We start from the raw sequence: 22,783 nt of genomic DNA, 5'->3' as shown, positions 1-22,783 counted from the left end.
ATTATCTTCTATACTCCAGGCTCCAAACCACAACCCAAAAACAATGACAGCTCCTGTGCTTATCTGCAGAAAATAGCTGTGAAGTCTTTTTTATTGAGCACTTACCATAGAAAGGCACACACACCTAATCTCTAGGTTTTTAGTTTGTTTTGGAAGCTGAAGAACTGGTTTGCATACGTCCATCATCTATCTGAATAACTGATAATTCTTACCTATATCAATGTTATCTCTTCCTAGGGCAACAAGTGAAAGGAACAGTATTTCTCTGTAAAGGCTCCTGAAATTGTAAAAAGAAATATCAGTTTAGATGCTGCAACAATATACCACAAAAACATTCACTTTAAGAACAGATCGAAGCACTTCGAGGTAACTTATTTTTAAAATATGTAGGGTTTTAAACCTAATTCCTGATTGCCACTTCCAAAATGTTGTTTCTGACTTCTGGAGAATGTCCTGGACTTTCCACATACAGACATCACTTGTGGTAGGTCCTTAAGGTGTCCACTGATGTGCTGGAAGTTGCACCAAGTGCATGCGGAGTGAGAATCCACTTAAATTACTCAACCAAACTCCATAAAACCTGACAAACAGGTAAGGAACTTGCTTCCCTGCCATTCTACATTAGCTCAAAAAAGGAGGCAGACAAGCAAATAAACACCCTGTCAGTGCTCCACCTGTTGAAGTCTCCTATATATACTATTATAAATAAAAATCAGTAAATCCAGGCAAGAAATATAAATTCAGAGGAAAGAATTTTCATTAATTCCAGTGCAAATGGAAGACAACTTTAATTTTTAATTTAATCTCTCTTCTTAGCCCCTCTTGTATTCTCTATTGGAAACTTAAAAACAAACAAACAAACAAAATCTACCCATGAAAAACAAACAAACAAACAAACAAAATCTACCCATGAAAAACAAACAAACAAACAAAATCTACCCATGCAACCTAGGAACAAGTGTATAGTTCTTATTTTAAAGAGTCTACTAACATGTAAGTAACATTTAATAAAATACATACACATATACTCCCTACTTGATTTGCATCATTCAAGGGAAAGAAAAGATGGATGTAATAGGAAGAGGAAAAAGTGAAATAGTTTCCCCAATTTTTTTTTTTTCTAAAACACGTTTGTCAAAGTTACCACAAAAAGAGTATTTACCAAATTTGAGAACACTGATGAAAAAGTGCTTTTTAATTAAAAAAAAATCCCACAATGAAAACAGAGCTCCTTTTACAACAGCCTTATTGTTGTCTGACTTTGCTCCAGTCAGGCACATTTGTGTTCTCACCGTTGTCTTTTAACATGTGGCCATTTGCTCAGCCTCTCCAATATTTGACTCATTGGCCCATACACATCATTCATCTTGATGCTTTTCACCATACTTCTCAGGAGCTCCTGATTAAAAGAGTCATCATCTTTTTGCAACAAATGGACCATTGGATACTTCTGGGCTGAAAGACATTAGAAAAGCTGTAAGAATAAATCTGTTTTTCATATAACAAGTAGAAAGTTATGAAATAAAGGTGAGAGGCTACACAAACAGCAAAAACATTGACATATATGTACCCAAGAAGGAACAATGAAGTCAAAATAATAGCAACATAAGAAATGAAAAGTACATATGAGAAAACTCAACAGCTGTAATGGGTCATGAGCTGTTTTCAGGCATATGATCCAACACTGGCAACAAAATTCTTAGTAAGCAAATCCTAAAAATAAGAAAACAAGCCAGATGGATGGACTGTCACTATTAAGTTCAACGTCTCCTCTTTCTCCCTTCCCAATGAACCAAAGAAAAAAAATAAAAAAAAACACTGGAGATACTGGCCAATGATTTGAAACAGATATGCTGGAAAACTCAACTTGCTCAAGCAGTTTACTGCTAAGGATACAACCACCCTCCCTTCTAAAACAAGTCACACCAATATAGAAAAACGACACCAAACTTAACACTCACTCTCAAACAAAAGAGTGCGATTTTGACCTGCAAGACAAAAAGTGGTATGATCAAAAATCAGTTACAAATCTTGCTTGAACTATCCACAGACACATTTTTTCAATACACATTCTTCTGTTATTCGAAATATAATTACTTTTAAGAAAAACAACAAACCACCAAAAGCCACAAGAAATAAAACTTACTCTGAGCATTCCACAGAATATAGAGAGGCTGCCGTGGATCCTGATGTAATTTCATATTGTCCCACAGCATCTGAATAAGAACATATTTACTGTCCTCTGACATACAGTTCCGTGGAATCTGAACAGGAGGATGCATACACAAAGATATTATTTTACTACAAAGTCATGACAGAGGAATTCTGTATTTAAAATCTATCTTCACACCTATAGGTCTCATTACAGAAAGCTTTAATATTAAAACTGCTCTAAAACTAGAGAAAGCAAAATCTGAATGGGATGTCCAACACAGTAAATGAGTATATTCCATACCTTCCCAAAATTTTAAAATCTTGACTTCCTCCTCCTCCTTCTACTGCTTAACTAGTCATAAAATTGCAATAAAGGCAACTGCAAACTTTTTCTTCTTTATAACTGAGGAACACAGATCACAACTAGTAAGAGCTAAACACTTACTCCACAAAAAGTTCTGGAGTTATGAGCATTTTCTTTCAATTCACACATTCAGGGCTGGGTTCAGCACATTTTAAGATACATTTTTAAGAGTTACAGAATTATCTAATGAATTCTTCTTAAAGAAGAAAACAAGCATTTCTCATATGTCAAGGTTTCCCATCTGATTCCATACCTTGGAGTTTTTATTACAGTGCTCAGAAGAAAGTATTAATCCTGGTAAGTTGCTGGGCAAGTCCAATCGTCTGAAATACCACACCAGATTCCAGAACACAATAGGATGATGATCCACAAAGTCTGCCACTGTTATTGCATGATCCCCTTCATTTTCAAGTAAACTCTCAAGCTCTTTCCACACCACTAGGGGACTGAGATATGGAACTGTTATAGGATCAGGGCTAGGTAAGTGCCACTCTAGGCCCAACGAATCCTATTGTAAAAAAAGAAAAAAGGCCATTAGATGGAATGTAACTCTCTTTACAAATCTTATGAATTTTTTTTTCCCATATGAGACAAACCACCATCTAAAAAGCTACAATTAATACCAGTTTTATTTTTTAAACTTAATATTTCTTGCAGTTTGGGATAGTTAATTCTGTTCTCTAATCCATGCTGTTTCATACTTCTCTACTATATCAAACACTTAAAAAAAATGACATTTAAGGTAGAAAAACTACACACTGTTGGTCCTTGCAAAGTAGTAGGCAGGCTACCAGTAGGAATTATATGGCTCATCTTCTGGTTTTCCTTCTCATCTTCTTCTAATGGCCCAAAAGTACTGATACTCCTTGCTACAGGGTGACTGGTACATTCTGACCCAGAGGTATTTTGTCTTCGTCCTGAGGGGATCTGGATGCTTCTGGCACAAGTATTGTCATGCTGCTTAGATTTGCTAGGGGAAAGAAAAAAAAAAAGTTAAGAATCTCAGCTTTTTGTTTTACTCTGAGTGCTTAAACACATACCAGAAAGAAATAAACTGAAAATAATTGACCTCAGACTCCTACTTTGTTAGCCACCTCAAGCATTCACTCTGCACTGCAAGTTGTACTCCTCCTTGCACTGATAATAAACACAAACATCCTAAAGGAGTTCATAAAGACTGTAGAATTACAGATGCCTACATGAATTTCTGTATCAGGGGTGAAATGGTAAACACAATGCTGAAAATGTCATGATGTGGCCAACTCAGAGGTAAGGGAGAAAAATCCCCCTCAAATCCATTTCTCCTCTTCAGACACTATCTTCTTTAATTTATTTGTTGATGAGGAATATATACACATCAGTAGAGAACCTGAGGAATTTCTATGCAGGAAATGCAGGCTTACCTATTTGAATTTACATCCTCTTGAACAGACATCAGTGATGTAGCAAGGCCACCAGGAGCTGCAGTGTTACAGGACTTCCCACTCTGATTTGCAAAAAGTGATGGGAACTGCATGTTTTCTGTCGAAGGGCTGGACTTCAGAAAATAACTGCAGGGAAAGCAAAAGCTTAATGTTACCCAAAATATATAATATATATATACCAATATATATATAAAATTTTAATATATATATATATAATATATATAATAATATATATAATATATACAAAAATACAATAATCGTAATATAATAATAATAATATCGATAATAATTAGAATAATAATTAGACTAGTAATAGTAATAATAATAATAATAATTAAAAATATAATAATAAAAATATAAAAATAAATAATATATACCCAAAATTACTCACCAAAGACACTTTATAATTATAAATATTCAAACCTGAGTAGAATTCAAATTATGTTCTTACCGCCCAGGTCTCCGCAGATCTCTGATTTCTATGCTTAAAAAAGGCAGAAATAAATTGCCACAGAAAGGACACGTGGTATTGAGATTGGAATCATCTGCTGTCCAACCTGCCATGATTTCTTCATCATGAACCAAACAGTCACAAGTTCGACACCGTGAGCAGCTTGAGATGAGGACCTGCACTCAGCAGATAAAAGAACTCTGCTATTACATATTCTCAAAACTATTTTTTACAAAGCAATTAAAACTATAGCCAAAAATATTAAAGTTATAGTCTCAAAAATTTATTATATGCAGGTTTGTGTTCTATTGTTGCAAGCAGACCAAGACCTGAAACTACACTCATGAAATAAATCTACTTAGCTAAAGTATATTTATTTATTTCACAAGTGTAGTTCCAGATCTCTCCACTTGCTACAACAGAACTATTAAGTTTTCAAACATAACAGTACAGGAATATTTATGCAGCTACAAAAAGCTTAAACACTCTTCAGTAGTGACTGCCAGCAAACTAGAAATTAGGGGTAAAAAAAAAAAAAAAAAAAAGAAAAAGAAATGAAAATGACCAGTTAACAATCCAAATCCAGTGAAACAAAGAAAAAAAGCCCCCTAAAACCAGGGTAACAATGAAAAGGAATATGATCTTACTAGAAGCTTCAACAAGAAATAACTAGTTATGTACTAGGCATATTTAAATGAACAGTGCTATTTAAGAGTTGGTATTTTAATTTTAAACAAATTAGCTGCATAAGGGATTTAGATGCCTGAATTCAGTGGCAAACTCTTGAGAACTGCAGCTGTAAGGACCAGATGTGACTGCCATAAAGGCATTCCTAGAGCAGGGATTGAAATGAAACTGTCACAGAAATACTCAGCTTTCTTTCAGAGATTTCATAAAAGATTCAGATAGCATTTGTATTTAAAGCCATGCTTGTAGCATATCAATTAAAATTAATAAATCACCCTGTACCTCCATAGCGTAGTTCTGAAACACACTGGTGCTGCTTGTGCTGCAAGAAGATATCAGCTCTGACTTGTCAGGTAAAGGGAACTTTGAAAGAGAACCTATTAGGAGAAGAAACCCAAAGCATCAGTTATTCAGAATATGCTTTGTTAGTAAACTGTTTTTCTGACTGAACAATACTGCAGTTATAAAACGTGCAACAAATCAGATACAGTCAGACAGAAAGAAATGTGAAGCTGGAGTGTGAAGCTGCCATCTGCCCAGCACCAACAACAGCAAAAATATCATCTACCAACATAGAATTTCCATATGGTCAGTTTTCTTCTTTTACAACAGTTGGTAGCTTGGAAACAAATTTTACAGATTAAGTAATTCATACTCAAACTTTCAGTCTGGGCAAAAACTAGGGAAGGACCAGAGGTGCTGCTTGTGGCTGCAGATATCCCTGACCCTTCCCCTCCCCAGACTAAAGGAGCCAGGCTCCCTTCAGCCTCAGGATGCCCCAATCCCCTGACCATGACCACAGCCTCCACTGCTCCCCTTCCAGTTTCTTAACATCCCACAAACTGGGAAGGCAGGAAAAAAATACAATTTACTTCTTCTGCAAAAGGGACTAACAGCAAGGGTGATCCCAAACTGAGAACTATGAAAGAACAACTTCTACAGCTGTTCTGTTCAGACTGATGAATGCAGTGCAAAAACTGACTCTTACCACACTGGTCAAACTGCTTTGATGAGCCATCATGGGAAGCTGAGCTTTCTAGGCTTGTCCTGCTGAGGCCAATTCTCTTAATTTCTGCTGCAGTATTCTCCTGAGGAGAAGCACTTTCAAAATCATTGCAGACATCTTCATCAGTTAGAGAAGTAGATTCTGAGTCCAGTGCTCCAAGAGATGAAACACTTGCTCTGTCTGAATTTTGATCCTGAGAGAAGAAAAGAAATTCCACTGAGAAAGGGAAAGCAAAAGTATTTGTGAGAGTAACAGGCAGCTTGCTTCGTTTCAGTAAAGTCAAGGCATGAATTTGCTCTTTGTAGAGTCACTCAGCTCAGATCTGTCTTCAGAACAAATGACAAACAAGGCAAGTTTCACTCAGGGTTAAATAGATACATCAGGATTCTTTTAAAGAGATTTTCTGAACAAAAAGATTTAAATGAAAACTTAAACATTTTAATCCTGGAACTTTTCCCCATCATTGCTACAGAAGTTATAAGCAGACATAGGAATATATTAGGATAGGCAAGGCATCACTAACACTTTAAAAACAATCTGAGACTAGTTAACTGAACACATTAAGACAATATCCCAACAGCAAACTGCTTCTATTTTCATTCCTAAGGACAGGGAATAAAATGAGCTTTGGTTTGGGCTGGTAGCAGCAAAGAAGTTTCTATCCAAATTACTTCAATACCAAATTAGCCTCAAATCACTCTGGTAATCGACACAAGCCAATTTCCCTCCTTTCATAAAAGCTGTAAAGAATTAAAAGCATTACTGTTGCAGTATTTTTTCTGTAGGTAAATTAGGGAAGGCAGATCAGTCTTTTCTGCCTTGTCAGCACACTGTGGAATACTTTGTATTTCCCATTAAATATACTCTGAGCCCATGCTAGACCAAAACTTTGCTTTGGGGCAGTAAAATAAACATCTTGGCAATTCAAAGATGGTTGAAACAACCTGATGAATGCACGTAGTCTGCAATGTTCCATGTTATTCAAAAGGGAACATCCTCACATAGGAATCTGTGATTTAACCTTGAAAGAGCTTTTTCTGTAATTTATAGGAACTTAGGCTTTTCTGGGGAAAAAGAAGTAATTATGAAAATTTACCTTTGAGGATGCAGCATATGTTGTAAATTTTGAATACCACTTGCTAGCTTTCTCTGCAACCCCTTTTCCAGCAGAAAACATGCTGCTTTTTAGAACATCAAACTTGGGTGTTAACAATGTATCCAAGTTGAAGGATGGTGAAGACACAAGTGCTATTCCACTGGTCCCATCCTGTGGCTGTTCCCTTGCTGGACTGTTTGGGGAATAAGCTGGGGAGGACCAAAGTCTGTCTCGTGGCCTTTCTTCATTTTTTGCTTGATAACTCTTGGATTTGATAAGACTGGATGGCCTTGGGGAGTTGGGGGGAAGGCTGGACCTCCTACAAGACTGGAATATTGTGGGGCTCTTTTTACTAGCATTTCTATCATCATAGGGTTTTTGCAACTCAATGCTTGGGGCACGACTTGACAAAGGGCTGCTCATGTTGTTCATGTACATGACTATTTCCTCAGCTAGATCTCGTCTTGCAGATGGAGTAGAAACACTTCTGTCATCATCATCCTCCTCATCCTCTTTCTGCTGTGCTGTCTCAGCAACCAGCAGAGAGAGTGGATCAAATCCAGTTTCAACATCTGTCTTTTCAACAGGCTTCACTGCAAAGCTGCTCTTTCTTCGCAGCCTTCTGGGTTTTTCACTGGAGGATTTCACTGCTGTTGGTGTTTCAGGTTCTGCATCCAAGTCTTCCAGATCAAAGATAACAGGAGACTCTGTTTTATCTGTAAAACTGCCATCAAAAGCTGCATCTTCATCACTAGATTCTTTCTCCAGGCTTTCTCTCTTAGATCCTAAAGAGGAACTTCTGATATTTAGAGTTTTTGGCCTTATGCTTTTCTGTAATGCACTGGATAGGATTTTGGCATCAGCTCCTAGTTTTTCAACAATTTCTCCAGGGTTTGACTCCTGACTCATGCTGCTCATCATGAGTCCCACCAAGCCATCTCCACTCAGGTTACGGTTCCTGTTTTCCCACGGCATCTCCCTCAAGTCAGGTTCTATTGCGCTTTTATGTCTCCTTCTTAAGGATTTATTTTTTATAACTTCTGCTCCACTGGAGTCCTCAAAAGATGATGTAAACAGCAATCCTACAGAACCCTCTGAAAAAGAGATGAAACCAGGTGCTTTACTTCTTGCAATGCAAGGAAACTAAACAAAATCACAAAAGAATGTAAATTTCTTTTTCAAGCAGTTTACAACGCAGAGAAGGAATTCAATGTTTATTTTGCTGGTGGTTGAAAGCTGAGTGGACCGTGGTCATAACTTTTAGGAAGAGTCAGATGACAAAACATTTAAAAGGGCATCAAATTACAAAACTAGAGAGTACTAACCACCAAGAAAAGCCTCTAGGGACAGCAAAAAGTTAAAGGAAATTGCAAAAAAACCTGAGCCAGAACTGCTTTTAACCTAATGAATTATAAAGACAGCAAACAATAGGAGCTATTGTCAGAGAAGGCATCATTTTTTTTGCCAGAGCATAAAGATGCAGACTTTAAAGGATGTCATTACAGTATTTCAAGCACAGTTGACAGTAGTATTACAATAACCAGATTACATTTTACTAAAAACTTGTGCACACGCCTGAAAGTTTCTTTTAATTGTACTGCATGCAAACCTCCTGTTCATCCTGAAGCAAAATATTAGTTGCTGGAGATTGTGTGAAAACAACAAGACCTATGGTGAGCAGATGTTAGGCATAGCAGAGGATTAAAAAAAAAAAAGAATCTGGAATTGCAGAATATTCATCTGCATTTCCCTGACATCATATGTAGACTTAAACTCAGTCCCACAGAGCTGCTCCCCCATCGGCCACTACCATTACAGCATTAAAAAAAATGAAGTTTTGTTGAACATGGAAAGTATTGTGCTAAAAATGGAGTAATTACAGACAAAATTGCACAGGAATCAATATCTATTTTCTCCCCCACTCACCCGTGCTGGCTTCTGCTACAGTGCTGTCAACTGCCCCGTTGAGCCGCACTATGCTGGAAGCAGCTTTGGCATCACTTGAGTTCTGGTAATTCAGTTTAGGCAGGCAGTCCCCACTCCCTTTTGTGCTCTCCACTTCAGACACTTTATACAGAAAAGGAGGGACAGTTTTTAGACAACACTTATAATGAAGAGCATTTTCCATTAATGTATATGAGAATATAGTACTTATCCACTTGAACTACACAATCTGATCTGCTAGGTGCTTGCACGAAGTCTAGTGCTACACAACTGTAGTTAAGGAAAACATGAGCAGCAGATGTAAAACCTGAAGAAAAGAAAGGTCCATAGCAAATCCAAAGCACTTCTCTTTTTCTCCTACATTTCCTAAATTTTGAGGATTCCCAGGAGATGAGTAATTAATTTAGACTCGCTCTCACAGACCTACAAAAATTCAGCTATTCTCCTCTCGAGTGACTTATAAAGAAAACAGGCTGGTAGAGAAGTCTTTCTTCTGGATTATGCCTACTAAGCAATTTAATTATTTTAAAAGACAAAAACATTAAGTTGTAGTTACATAGTTAAGCCTTTATACTAAGTGTTATCACTTACTTGAAACAGAGGAGGGAAAAAAGGACTGAAATTTCAAAAGTTAAACCATTAGACACCCAGAAAATTACTTTTAATGAAAAGAACTTCAGGCATGGGCATGAACTGGCATTATCACATACACTCACTGTAAAAAAAAAATAAATCAGCTGCCCCACTTAATTTTTGCTGAAATCCTTATTTATTCACAGTGAACTAGATATTTGTATCCAGAAGGTACATACGAGAACTGGAGTCACTCTCTCTCTTGTCCTCTTTTTGTTCTTGTATATCTTGAAGACAAGTTTTCCCTTGCTTGGCTTCTTCTTTGAATGATGTGTTATTGGCAAAGTCTGAAAGCCCCCCTAGCAGGGCAAGGACAGAAAAAAGACTATTATGGTATTTAACAGCGTGACATTGTTAAGCAGAATAAATTGAATATTGACAGTAATTCAAAGGCCTCTTATCAAGTATATACCAATTAACAGTGAACATTTTACCACAAAAAAAGTGAGAAAAATGACTGGCTTACTTTTACAGTATAAACACTGAAGCTATGCTCTGCAGCATGAAATTAAAGAGGTAATTTGCAACACTTCTTTATAAATACAACATTAAAGCACTGCTTAGTGTACATTATAAAGGTCTTCCAAGGTCAACTATAACTAAACTAATGATACTGCTAGCATCTTAAAATGTACTTTCATGCTTTACAACTAGTAAGTTATAAAAACTGTGGAAGCAGAATTTAAGCTACTATTTAAGCAGAAATTAACTACAGGTAATCACCACCATGGTATTATAGCCACTTCAACATCACTTTAATCTTTATTGGAAATAAAAAGAAAGAAAAACAAAATCTACAGCCTCAAATATTGTATTTGTAATCTAGATAAAACCAAATATAATTATTTCAGTTGGCACACAGAGTGTGCAAACAGAACTTAACACCTCAATGACTAGTTCTAGCTGTCTGTCAACTAATCATCAAATGCTGATCATCATCAAATAGGGGAAACTCAATAAAAAAGGCAAGGTTGAAGTTTCTGACAGTTATGAGATTGGTTATGGCATGACCTAGGGTAATATTCACACTGATTTCAGATTCATAGTTTGTCTCAAAAAATTTATTGAGCTGATACAATAAAGATAGGCTATATTTGAATCAAAGACAACAAAAAACAAAGCTGTTTTTAAAAGAAACTATTCCAGAAGTTGGGGCTTTTTTTTTCCTCTCTAAAATGGTTTTACAGTCAAATTCACAACAGAAAACTTTTCGGAATTATTTTCTTATCAGTATGAAAATAAAAAAGAAAAGGATGTGAATACTTTACCAGGGATGGCTGTATGTGAGGTACTTGCTGGTGGCTTTTTCAAAGCTTTTTTAAACTGTGCTACTCCTAACACAACATTTCGTATTTTCATCCACAGGAAATAGCCACCTCGATTGCTTGAAGGCCAAGTACTTTCCAAAACAGCCTATTTTAGAAATATCAAAGTGAAACATCTTAAGATACAGTCAGGTGGGAATCACTAACTTAAATTTCAACTAGGCAGTTTTCAAGAAGACTTCCAAACCTGCCAAAACAAACCACCTGGTATTTCTTCCAGTTACGAAAAATGACAGAATTACACCTCAGCTGCTCCCTGCTTTTATTTACCTGGATAAAAATGCTTTTTTTCCCCTTCCCCCTCCTCTTTCAAAACCACTTACCTTATTGTAGTAGCCATAAGTAATGGCATTGGGGTCAATACCAGCTTTCTGCATTTCAAACAGCACTCTCACTGCTAGCACAGGCTGACCATACTGTCCACACAGCTGCATGAGGACTCTGTAGCACACCTGAAAACACACCCAGATTAGTGCAGCAACTCTGGAGCCAAACACTTCCCCTGCTCAGTAAATTCTGGGGTTATTTTACCTCATCAGGTGGATCTATTTTTTTGGTATGCATTTTTTGTAGCACATCATAGGCAGTTCTCAGAGCCCTGACTTTGGAGTGGCAGACTTTGACATAGGCAGGAAGGCAGATAAACCAAAGACCATAGCAGTGACGTAACAGACATCTGGACCACATCTGTGGGATGGAGGAGTACTTCTTGGCAATTTTATGGGCAGATTTAATTTCCTGTAAAGAATTGCAAAGGTTATTTATGTATATTTACCTACACATTACAAAAACATACATGTTTAAAGCTGAACAGGCATCATGTCTACAGAAATTGCAACACTAGGATGAAAAACATCTGAAAGAAGGAAAGAAAATGAAAGTGATACCAATACCAGTTGCTGTGCAATCCTCTCCTCTTAAAAGATTGCACTTCTTATAAACTTTTATCTATTGCATTTGTTCTGCATTTATTTTATTATTAACCATTTGAATGCTAGAGCCCCTCTTAAAGCCCTGGACAGTGAAAAGCAATCAAAAAAATGGAAGTTCATGCTCATGGAGAACAGTGTGAAGAATGGGAATGGTATAGAGACAGCAGAGCCAGTGACATTCTGGGCACAGGAGGCCTGTACAAAACATGGTGTAGGCAGGAGGCATGAGTAAACCTCTGAAGAATAATTAGCATGGCCATCCTAGAGTCACTATTATCAGCTAAGAATCATTAGTTAGACTCCAGCCACTGCCACTCAGTCTTTAGCCAAACTCAAGCCATGCTGCCACTTCCCAAAGCAACTCCCACTACAAGGACACCTCAAGTACCTGTTTAGTTCTCCTGAACATTGGTGATGGGCTGTTGGGACTACTGGCTTTTGAGGACAGTTTGTTTTTTGGTGCTCTGAGAAATCCTTCAGGTCGCTCAAACAAATCCAGTTTTAATACTGGAAATCCATTATAGCTGGAAAAGAAAGGAGTCACTCAGCTCCTGTAAGGCAGCCCAAAGTAAACATGCTACATAATAGCAAATGAAATCAATTACACAGTTGCACTACGAGCTACAGAAGGAAAGAGAAAATACCTTTAAATAAAGCTTACTGAACCATCTGCATGATTTCACAAGCCAGCACGAACAACCTCTTAACCTGTTATTTTAGTGTAAGCAACTAAAATTGATAAACATGTTTGCTTTCACAGAATTTGCTTTAATAAATGTATCAAATGCATTAAGTATTGATACTAGTTAATTAAAAATATCTGTGTAGCTTAGTCCCTAGTGAGCATCAGATGAGAGGTTTAGAGAAGTCAATATGAAACTAATCTAAAAGAAATACATTAATTATGAGAAACACCTTTCAATCTAATGAAGGAACCAATAGATAAACTCATTTGACACAAGTGCTAAACAAGTAACACCAGTTTTCAATGATTCTTTAAATGTACTCTCTTCCCAGAGTTCCTGCAGCTTGTGTTGTTATCAATAGTAGCAGCAGGCCAACAGACTGAGTGCATTAATTTCAATTTTCACCTTAACCTGAACAAAACAGCCAGTTTTATTAAGTATTATTGCTTCTGTGTGTTCACATACACAAAACCATTAAAATTTAAAAATAGCTGGCACATTAGGCAATGTACATACACATTTTTACTTGAACAACATAGAATCATAGAGTCATAGAATCCTAGGGGTTGGAAGGGACCTCGAAAGATCATCTAGTCCAACCCCCCCTGCCAGAGCAGGGCCCCCTAGAGTACATCCCCTAGGAACGTGTCCAGGGGGGTTTTGAATGTCTCCAGTGAAGGAGACTCCACAACCCCCCTGGGCAGCCTGTTCCAGGGCTCCGTCACCCTTACAGTAAAAAAATTTTTTCTGATATTCAACTTGAACCTCCTATGCTCCAATTTACACCCATTACCCCTTGTCCTATCACTGGTCACCACTGAGAAAAGCCTAACTCCATCTCCCTGACACTCACCCCTTACATATTTGAAAACATTGATGAGGTCACCCCTCAATCTCCTTTTCTCCAAACTAAAGAGACCCAGCTCCCTCAGCCTTTCCTCATAAGGGATATGTTCCACTCCCTTCATCATCTTAGTAGCTCTGCACTGGACTCTTTCAAGCACTTCCCTGTCCTTCTTGAACTGAGGGGCCCAGAACTGGACACCAATGCAGAATAGAGGGGGAGGAGAACCTCTCTTGACCTACTAACCACACCCTTTCTAATGCACCCCAGGATGCCATTGGCCTTCTTGGCCACAAGGGCACATTGCTGGCTCATGGGCATCTTCTTGTCTACCAGGACCCCCAGGTCTCTTTCACCTACACTGCTCTCCAGCAGGTCAGCCCCCAACCTATACTGGGACATCGTGTTGTTCTTCCCCAAATGCAAAACTCTACACTTCCCCTTGTTGAATTTCATCATGTTTCTCCCTGCCCAACTCTCCAGCCTGTCTAAGTCTCTCTGAATGGCAGCACAGCCTTCTGGTGTGTCAGCCACTCCTCCCAGCTTAGTGTCATCAGCAAACTTGCTGAGGGTACATTCTATACCCTCATCCAAGTCGTTGATGAAGATATTGAACAACAGAACAATAGAAGGACAAGAAAAAAAACAACAAAATCTGTGCTTTGTAGCTACCAAACCAGGACATTACCACAAGAACCCAGAAATTAAACTCCTTGAGTGCAGCTGTTAGGATTTTGGTTAGCACCCTCCTTTGTCCTCAGGTTACCTGTATTGTAGAGGGTGCTCTTCACCATCTGGCAGGTGAGGGATCTCAGGTGGTGTTATGAACACTGTGTGCTCACTCTTGTATGATTCATCCAGCTCTATAAGTCGTGTTTCCCCAGTTTTGTCCATATCTACCTGGAGATGTGATGTCAGAAGAAAAAGCAGTTACTGGTGCTGCTGAGGTGTTCTGCTGTAAAAGCTACATGGCCAAGCAGGACAGAGTCTGTATCAGCATGAGAGGATTGCATCTTAGAAATAAGGATGCCTTGCAAAGTTACAATGAGAACAGTAAAGGATACAGAGTTTAAATTTTTTTTCCAGCACAATAATTGGTGTTTCATGATCTGCTCTGAATCGACTGTTTTCAGATAACAACTCTGCAGTAACAGCTTCTCCAGGTATTACTAGCTAGCAATTTCAGGAACTTACATAGTCATTAAGGTCATGCTGGATTGCAGAGACTGCAGAAATAGACTTGAATTTCAAAAAGACAGTGGAATAAAACCATGTGACCTTACTAAAATTAAAGCATAATAGAATTTTATTACTCTTTTCCCCAAAAAACAATAATCTGAAAGGTGAAGAGCAACTTCAGGATCTTTTTTTTCCTCTCTTTCAGATAACTCAGCAGCTCCATGTGTGAAAATACAGAAATTTTAAGTGGTTCTGTCCTCTCATAGCCAGGTTCACAGATGAGTAAGGCAACTTGTAATAATACTATAATTAAGCATCACTTATGGTTGCACCTGTTTTGTTCTGCTTCCAGATTTGTAACAGACAATTTGAGCATAAATCTTTCTCCTGCAGGAAGCAGGAGAAATTTGCACTTCCCCAATCAATGCCCCTGCCTTAAAGACAGCAGCAGAAACACACTCCAAGGCTCCAGGGAAATTTAAAAGCATTAAACTGCAGCACCAAGTGGGGGAAAAGTGTCCAACAATTTCATTGAATTGTATTCCACTGCTTGAGACAAAAATAAAGAACCAAAATAAAACTCAGCCACCCCAAACAAGGCATTAGGGAACTATGAACTGCTTTCATTTGAGATGAAGAACAGACAAACCTTTAACTCACAAGCTTCTGTCTAATGTGTCACATTCCACCTCAGAGTCTTTACTTGATATTTGTAATATTTGTATTGCTTTGTCTCTGATTTTCTGCCACCACTTGTGTCTCCTCAAATATCTCAGAAGCACTCCTTCTGCTTTTGGCTTCCATCTCAATGAGTTGGCATAATCCAAAACCTATTTATTTCCTAGCATGCAAAACATTCTTTTAATTCACATATATTGATGGGCCTGGTGCTCATCTCAAATACTGTCACAAGTCTATATTTATAACCATTGTTTAAATGGTTTAAGTGGCAAGTAAATTACAGCCCAGTGTCAAGTTGTTTCCAAAAAAATGAATAAGCAAGGTGTGGAACCCAAGGATGCCTGTTCTTCATGCCTTAAAGAGTTTAGCAGCAGAGAATTAGAACAAAAGAAAGGACACTCCACAGTTCCCTCCTTCCAGCGAGGTGAAAATATATCAAGTAGTTTCAGTAGAATTCTGGAATACTTAAAGTTTTATAAACATACAAAAAGGTGTTCTTAATTACACATTTTACTGCATGAGACAGATGGAAAGCATTAGCAAATCGAAGCAGCCAAGTAGCAAGAACATATGGCTCCTGAAAAGTAGAAATAAACTAAACCTTATTTGGCAACTTAGACACTTCTAAGGGTGTAAAACTCCACAGTTATGAGTTTCACCACTGAAATGCAATTAAGCCAATAGCTTAAATATGTGTTGAACTAAGATAGTTTTTGAATTCCTGGAAAAAGGAAAACTTGAGACAATTACACTGCATCTTCCAGTAGACAACTTGTCTAACAAGTAGGTAATTCCTTTCTGCTGGTGACCTACTTGGCAGAAAAATCCCAGCAACACGTGCATTACTTAAACATCACTGTCCCAGAAGAGAGTGTGTTACAGGTAGCCAGCAATCTGACAAGTAGGTGTGGAATTTCTTAAAATATTCATAAAAATTTATTTCGTGTTACCACAGAAGCAAAAAAGGGATACAAGATTGTAGGTTTCAGTTCAGTTCTCCTCAGAAAAAAAAACCATGCAAGAAAACCCAAAAACAAAACAAAACAAAAAAATAGTTCTCAGCACTACACTAATGCAAACATTTCTTGTAACTAGATTAGGATATTTTAAAATCTGAGTTATACTTGGATGAAAGGCTAATAAATCCATTTTGAACTGGGAAATACAACATTCCGTGTGCTCCAGTTCAGCAGAAGTTTTAAGCTTATTTCAAGAAAAATGCCAACTCTGATCATGTTGCACTTTCACACCCCTTGTCACAAAATGATGAACAATTGCAAAGATGAGAACAGCAGAGCAAGAGTGAGCAACGCATTCCTTTACTGCAATACAAATGTAGCAGAACCCACAAAAAATGACATAATAAATCTTAGTGACTTTAGGAAAGCCACACATTCCATATCCATCAATATGTGCATATGAAGATGTGCTTACTTTATCCACACAGTCATCAAAAAATGCCAGGCTTGCATCCTTGTCACTGACAAAAGAGCACTCCTCGATGAAGCGGATAAACATCTGGGTTTTGGTCATCAGGGTGTAGAACTTCTGGTGGGAACGATCTCGACTTTTCAGGAAACCTATAAAAAGGAAATCAAAAGGATGCAAGAATGCCCAAACCAAAAAAGCCCTCACCAGAAGTCAGCAGATATGCTGCCAGTAAGCCATAAACTTTCTGCTCACTCCTGCCACTACTACGGACGTTTTTCTGTACTTGTCTTTCTACCATCGTTCACAACATTAACACTGCAAACACTTTTATTCTTTAAATAAGAGAGAATCTAAAATAATACTTTAAGACATATAAAAGAAGTTTGTGACTCTTCACCTTGTAGTTCAAAGAGGGAACTTGCATCTGTGGCTGTTTCAGAGGGTGCTTCTGTTATTGGCCTGAGATAAGACCTGTAACCTTTTAGTATTGAGGCCATGAAACACAGAAATGCTTCCTGGATCTCCAAGTCTAACAAATGCAGCTTCTTCCCAGAATTAAAATCATAGTCATTCATTGCCAGTTCCATTAATGCATCTTCTCTTGGTCTCTGTTGCACTGTGAACAAAACCATAAAGTCTTACTTTTTTTTTCCTTCAATATTGGTAAAAAATCTCTTTATCCTACAAGATTCACTGGTTACTGAGCTCCATTAAGTTTGGAACAGATTGGAATACACAGAATTAAATCCAATCACACCATGCAGCAATGGATTCAGCTTGACATTACACAACTCCTGAACCTCTGAGTAATACCAAAAAGCAAGATATATTTATCTTTTCATCACTTCAGATACTACAGCAATACAACCAGGATGAACAAAGCTTTAAAAAACCCTCAGAGTAAGCTGTGTGTAAAAACATGTGAAACTGTATTCATCTGACTAAAGAAGTGTATTTTAGGGACAAACACATAGATGGGATGCAAGTATTAAATTCTAGTAACCTCAATAGCCAAGAAGATGTAAAGAGCCTTTTAAAAAGTGCCCTAAATTCAGATGACAATTACAAAGATCTTGTGCAATATGCATGAACTGTCCAGTAATTGTAAAATGCATTTACAAAGCCAATGTTTATAAAACATTTGTGATTTCCATCTTAAAATTTTAGTTCAAGTGCTCTTTTATTTGCTGTTCCCTTCTAATAAAAACTTTGGGCTTTTTTTGGTAGGAGGATGAACATCAATACAAGGGATATCTATTGAGCCCTGCCTTATGTATATGGAAGTTTGCTGTTCTGTACAATAATATGTTTAGTGTACTGGGTTACTTAAGAACATATTTAATTAGCTATCTGTTAATGTAGCATATATCCAATGTAAATCTTAGTATGTAACTCCCCACTCACTTTCTGCCAGTTGCTGATATAAATTACTTAAAGTGTTCATCAGATTTTTACAAGGTTTCTTTGGTAAGATCTTCCATGCAATAGTTTTCTTATCTCCAGTTCTGGAAGGGAAAGGAAAAAGGTGTGAGTACACACTGCTGCACACGTGTGTGAAAGCTGCATTGAGAGGATCTTTCTGTCCCAGCAGAGAAAAGGGAGACCATGCACAACTTGCTCCATCAAAACAAGACTGAGCAGGACTGATCATCAACCAAAGTCAAACTTCATTTCCCATACAGAGATTTAATCACAGCCATCTGAGCACTGCCCCATACTTCAGGGTGATGATGATTATCAAGCCCTGCTCTTCAGCACTCAAATCCATCCCCTCATGGAAGATGCATGAATAGTATTAAGCACCCACCACTGCACAAGCAATCACCACACATGCTGTATTCTGAGCTTTTTCTACTTAAACTAGGATGGGCATAATGGATAGAATGTTTGTAGTAACCTGAAATCAGTTTGATACAATAATTGCATTGTGTTTAGTACATAAAGGTCTGGAGTTAACTGTATCATTATCATGAGGGAAAAAAAAAAATAAAAAATCAGTGTTCTTTGTCAACAGAGGGCACCAGCAAGCCTCAAGTCACAAAGCTGCAGAAATTATAAGCACTCGTTTTACACTTTTTTTCATGCAATGAAATGGAATTAATCTCTTCTATGAAAATGTATAGACAAATCAGCTAAAAGTAGAGTGAAAACAGAAATAACTGTAAATACATTATTTTTCCTTAAAATATATGTAGCTAATTAGACAAATATCAAAAGTGATGCGTTAACATGTCCTTCACCAAAAAGTAACAAAACTCAAACCAAAGTTATTGCAACCCAATTTGAAGTATTTCCTCAAAACCTTAGAGCAGAATTGCTACACAAACTTGGTATTAGCATAAAAACTTTGACAAAAAATTCTGTTTACAAATACTTCATATATGTATATATATATGTAACATGTATGTATATGTAACATATATGTATATGTTCATATATGTAACCTTCTCTAAATCCACACACAACTACTGTAGCAAAAATAAACTCAAAAATAAGAAAATTAAGAAAGAAAAAAGTTTTTAGTTGGGCACAGTAATGCTGAAAAGGCTGCTACCAACAGGAGGACATTGACCAAAGACTTAGAGAAGTAACACTACATATTTACTGAGTGTGCTAAACATTATACTGAAGTAACAGTTTAATTCTGAAATGCAAGTTTAATTAATTTAAAATCCTAAATAAGAAGCTTGACCTTCTTCTATCTATTTTTATATCACATTATTGCAAGGAAATATATAATTACAAGGAAATATTATATATATATATTATATATCCTAACAATCTGGCTGTTTCCCAGTGGTTTGAACAGTGCCTTGCTATTCCTTGCTAACATTTTAGATACTAAATAATCAGTACTACACAGGAATGTAGTACTCTACACAGTTCTGAAGGAGAACTATTACAATCCTGTTATTTCAGCTTGTTAATGATGATTCTAAGGCTCTCACCCGTGGCAGTTCACATCTCTAATTGTCAACATGAAGCTCCTGCACTTCACATTGATAGGGATTAAGTTTTAATTGTTATAATTTCCAAGCAGATGCTCATATGAAGATACTAAAATTTCTTCAGCTCTCAGAAAGCTGATAATGGACAACAAAAGTTATTATTCTCTTCCAGGGACAATGAAATGAGACACAGGATGGTTAACTCAGGAAACATGCCAACACGTGCAATGAGATTTTTATGTAATAGAATAAAAGGCAATAATATTCCAGGAGGGTTGTTATCTCCACCCTGCAATGTTAAACAGAAGGTATAATTTCTAGCATCCTCATTTCAAGAGGGATGATCTATGAGAAAGTTTAGAGGTCTAAAACAAACAAACAAAAAAATAAGCTCCCCAAAGTTTCGCCAAAAAAGTTAGGTTTTGCCTTTGAAAACAGGAGGCAAAACAATTAATACAGAAGAAAAATTGTTAATAAATACTTACTGAGATATTGTATTGGTATCTAAGTCAACACAGCTAACGTCTGGTGGAGGGTCATAGAGATCAAAGTATCTTGAATCAATTCCCACTATGAAAGGGCATGGTGCACTTAACACATCTGCCAGTGCCAAGGGACAGAGAGGAATATATGGGCAAGGCCAGTGGAAGGGAAATATCATCTTTGAAAATATGCAGAGACAAAAACATAGGTTAAACATGTATAATAAAATAGGCTATGCAAGTACAAACCAAGCTTCACTAACTGCCACTTCAAAATGTTGTAACATGGCAGATGATTATTACTGAAAACCAAGATGGAGATTATTAAATAAAAATGCCACGAATTTCTCTAAAATTCAGGGTGTTTCATTGATGGGAAAAAAGCTCTTCAGTATAATAGACTGTATAAGGTAGAAGTAGAAAAACAATGCTTGGTGAAAGGAGGCAGGAAAATAACAGGCATTTAAAATTCTTCTGCAAGGGAGAATAAAGTGCTAACTGGGAAAATCAGGAACTCATACTCAGTGTGTTGTGATGACCAAAGAAAATGCTTATTTACAATATTTATACACAAAGAACCAACTCTTCTGTCTTTGTGGGGTATCAGTAGTAACGTGTAGATCTCTTCTGTCTTTGTGGGGTATCAGTAGTAACGTGTAGTTCTCTTTCTCTAATGGTGTTTATTTTTACTCTTATTTTTAAGTGACCTTTAAGCCAAGCAGCACTACTACTAATTTTAGATTTTATCTAAAACTCATTCTTACAGGTGTGTGATTAAAAGGATGTTACTTACAGAGACTAATGCCTCAGTCACACTAGTGAGGACAGAAGGTCGCAGTGAATGGATGAGAATTTTGTGTTCTGTCACAGCAAACACCAGTAGAGTTACTGCATTTTCAGGTCCTAAATTCTGAAGTAGTGTAGAAAACTTGCCCCCACTGTTAAGGAATATAAACACACTGGTGAGCTACAAGGGATCAGGGAAAAAATCTAGAAGTTCAACAAAAATAGAAAATAAGGTGTTAGGATTTTATAAATCCTAACACCTTAGGAGTAGGATTTTATAAACTTGAATCTGCAAATCTTTCTTTTAATAAGTTTTCAAGGCAGATCTGGTCCACTTCACTGCTCAGTGAAGAATGGTTACTCCCCAAGAGTAACCATGACTACTTGAGACTCTCTAACCAGTCTCTACTATTTTCAGGACACATGTATGATGAATTTTCTTCTTGAAAAGCAATTTCCAGGGAGACAAACATGCATTTCTTTGATCATTCTCTTGCAAAGACAAATCTTAAGACAGTCACAAAATTCTCTAGGTTACCTCACACACAAAAGCTGCATCATTTTGGAAGCCCAGGTACCAACTTCCAGAAAGGGGATCCAGCAATTTATATTCTGCCTAAAGCATGACTAAAAATTATTTGAAATAACACAGATACTGTTTCCTTAAGCCTGCATCCTAGTCAGGCCACAGGTCTAACCACACTTCAGCTACAAAGAGCACCAGACAAGGTAAGTTAATTTGCACAGATACAACTCAAAATGCCAAATATTTCCTGCAACATAAGTCAGAAAACATTCCACAATAAAAGAGGATCCTGCTACTTGCCTCAGTGGAAGGGGTGATGACACAGGTTGGCTAAGAATCAGGTTGTCATGTGGAGATAGCTGAAAAAAGATTTTGAAATGCATACTTTTTACTTTGAACTTAAAAGTATTTATTAGAAATTACACAACTACGTCAAAGAACAACTAAAAATGAAATTCCAACTAAGCCAAATCTTATATGGCCCAGATGTTTAGCACTGTAAAGAGTGGCATATGAAGTGACATCACTATGTTGTAGTAAAATCCAGGCAAAGCACTCTCTGCCTTTCTTAGTTAGAATTGAATAAATTGCATATTCATAAAGAGGAATTTAAAGTAGCTACTACTGCAAAAAACCTGAATATATTAACTGCTGAAAAATGAAGCCTTCTGTATTTTAAGGGAAGTGAGGACCCACAGCTGATACAGCTTTGAGGAACCAGGAGGTGGTTCTTGGATTTAGGGGGAAAAAGGTGGATAAAATACATGATGGGGAGAGATGGCAGACTGAAAAACATAGAAATATTGGTTTTGGAAGACATGAGAATTAGGTTTTAGGTGGTATAAATGGCTCAGCTCAGTTTTGATAAAATCTTTCAAATTTGCATTAGTTGAAGAACCAAGACAAGGATCTTATCAATTTACACTCCTTTCTTTCAGTGATTTGACATCAAGAGAAATCATTCATATATTCAGCATGAACAGGAGGATTCAAATAAGCACAATAATACTGATACAGAATCAGTTTATCAAAGCTCAACTGATATTTTCAGCCATAGTAAATCCAAGATAAAAGGATACTGGTTAGCTTAATTCTTCCTGCTAAGTGGTCATGCATCTTCTGTTGTATAAAAGCACAGTAACTGAGTAAGTCACAGGAGTCTGTACAACTGAGCTGCAAGTTCTGGCAACTTTTGGTAACATTT

At 37.1% G+C, this 22,783-nt stretch overlaps 1 protein-coding gene across 4 annotated transcripts in view; it reads right to left on the bottom strand.

Annotated features, from left to right (window-relative positions):
• Positions 1-22,783, bottom strand: part of DENND4A (DENN domain containing 4A) — a 49,722-nt gene that overhangs the window by 3,843 nt on the left and 23,096 nt on the right. For 3 of the 4 annotated variants that reach the window (XM_071754147.1, XM_071754145.1, XM_071754146.1), the window contains exons 9-32: positions 21,880-21,938; positions 21,061-21,205; positions 20,271-20,446; positions 18,242-18,342; positions 17,235-17,453; positions 16,841-16,986; positions 14,313-14,446; positions 12,405-12,540; positions 11,616-11,822; positions 11,408-11,536; positions 11,028-11,172; positions 9,939-10,058; positions 9,109-9,249; positions 7,183-8,276; positions 6,069-6,279; positions 5,363-5,457; positions 4,394-4,569; positions 3,922-4,068; positions 3,278-3,488; positions 2,772-3,026; positions 2,147-2,264; positions 1,962-1,988; positions 1,293-1,455; positions 213-277 (exon numbers count right to left, since the gene is read on the bottom strand). In XM_071754147.1, the coding sequence (XP_071610248.1) occupies positions 213-277; positions 1,293-1,455; positions 1,962-1,988; positions 2,147-2,264; positions 2,772-3,026; positions 3,278-3,488; positions 3,922-4,068; positions 4,394-4,569; positions 5,363-5,457; positions 6,069-6,279; positions 7,183-8,276; positions 9,109-9,249; positions 9,939-10,058; positions 11,028-11,172; positions 11,408-11,536; positions 11,616-11,822; positions 12,405-12,540; positions 14,313-14,446; positions 16,841-16,986; positions 17,235-17,453; positions 18,242-18,342; positions 20,271-20,446; positions 21,061-21,205; positions 21,880-21,938 (4,420 nt within the window). The remainder of the gene's footprint in view (positions 1-212; positions 278-1,292; positions 1,456-1,961; positions 1,989-2,146; positions 2,265-2,771; positions 3,027-3,277; positions 3,489-3,921; positions 4,069-4,393; positions 4,570-5,362; positions 5,458-6,068; positions 6,280-7,182; positions 8,277-9,108; positions 9,250-9,938; positions 10,059-11,027; positions 11,173-11,407; positions 11,537-11,615; positions 11,823-12,404; positions 12,541-14,312; positions 14,447-16,840; positions 16,987-17,234; positions 17,454-18,241; positions 18,343-20,270; positions 20,447-21,060; positions 21,206-21,879; positions 21,939-22,783) is intronic. The other variant, XM_071754148.1, reaches the window with a different exon arrangement.

The sequence above is a fragment of the Heliangelus exortis genome, chromosome 11 (genome assembly GCF_036169615.1).
Source record: "Heliangelus exortis chromosome 11, bHelExo1.hap1, whole genome shotgun sequence".
In the NCBI taxonomy this organism is placed as follows: Eukaryota; Metazoa; Chordata; class Aves; order Apodiformes; family Trochilidae; genus Heliangelus; species Heliangelus exortis.
Note: the sequence above shows the minus strand (reverse complement) of the source record. Positions and strands in the feature narration are given on the sequence as shown.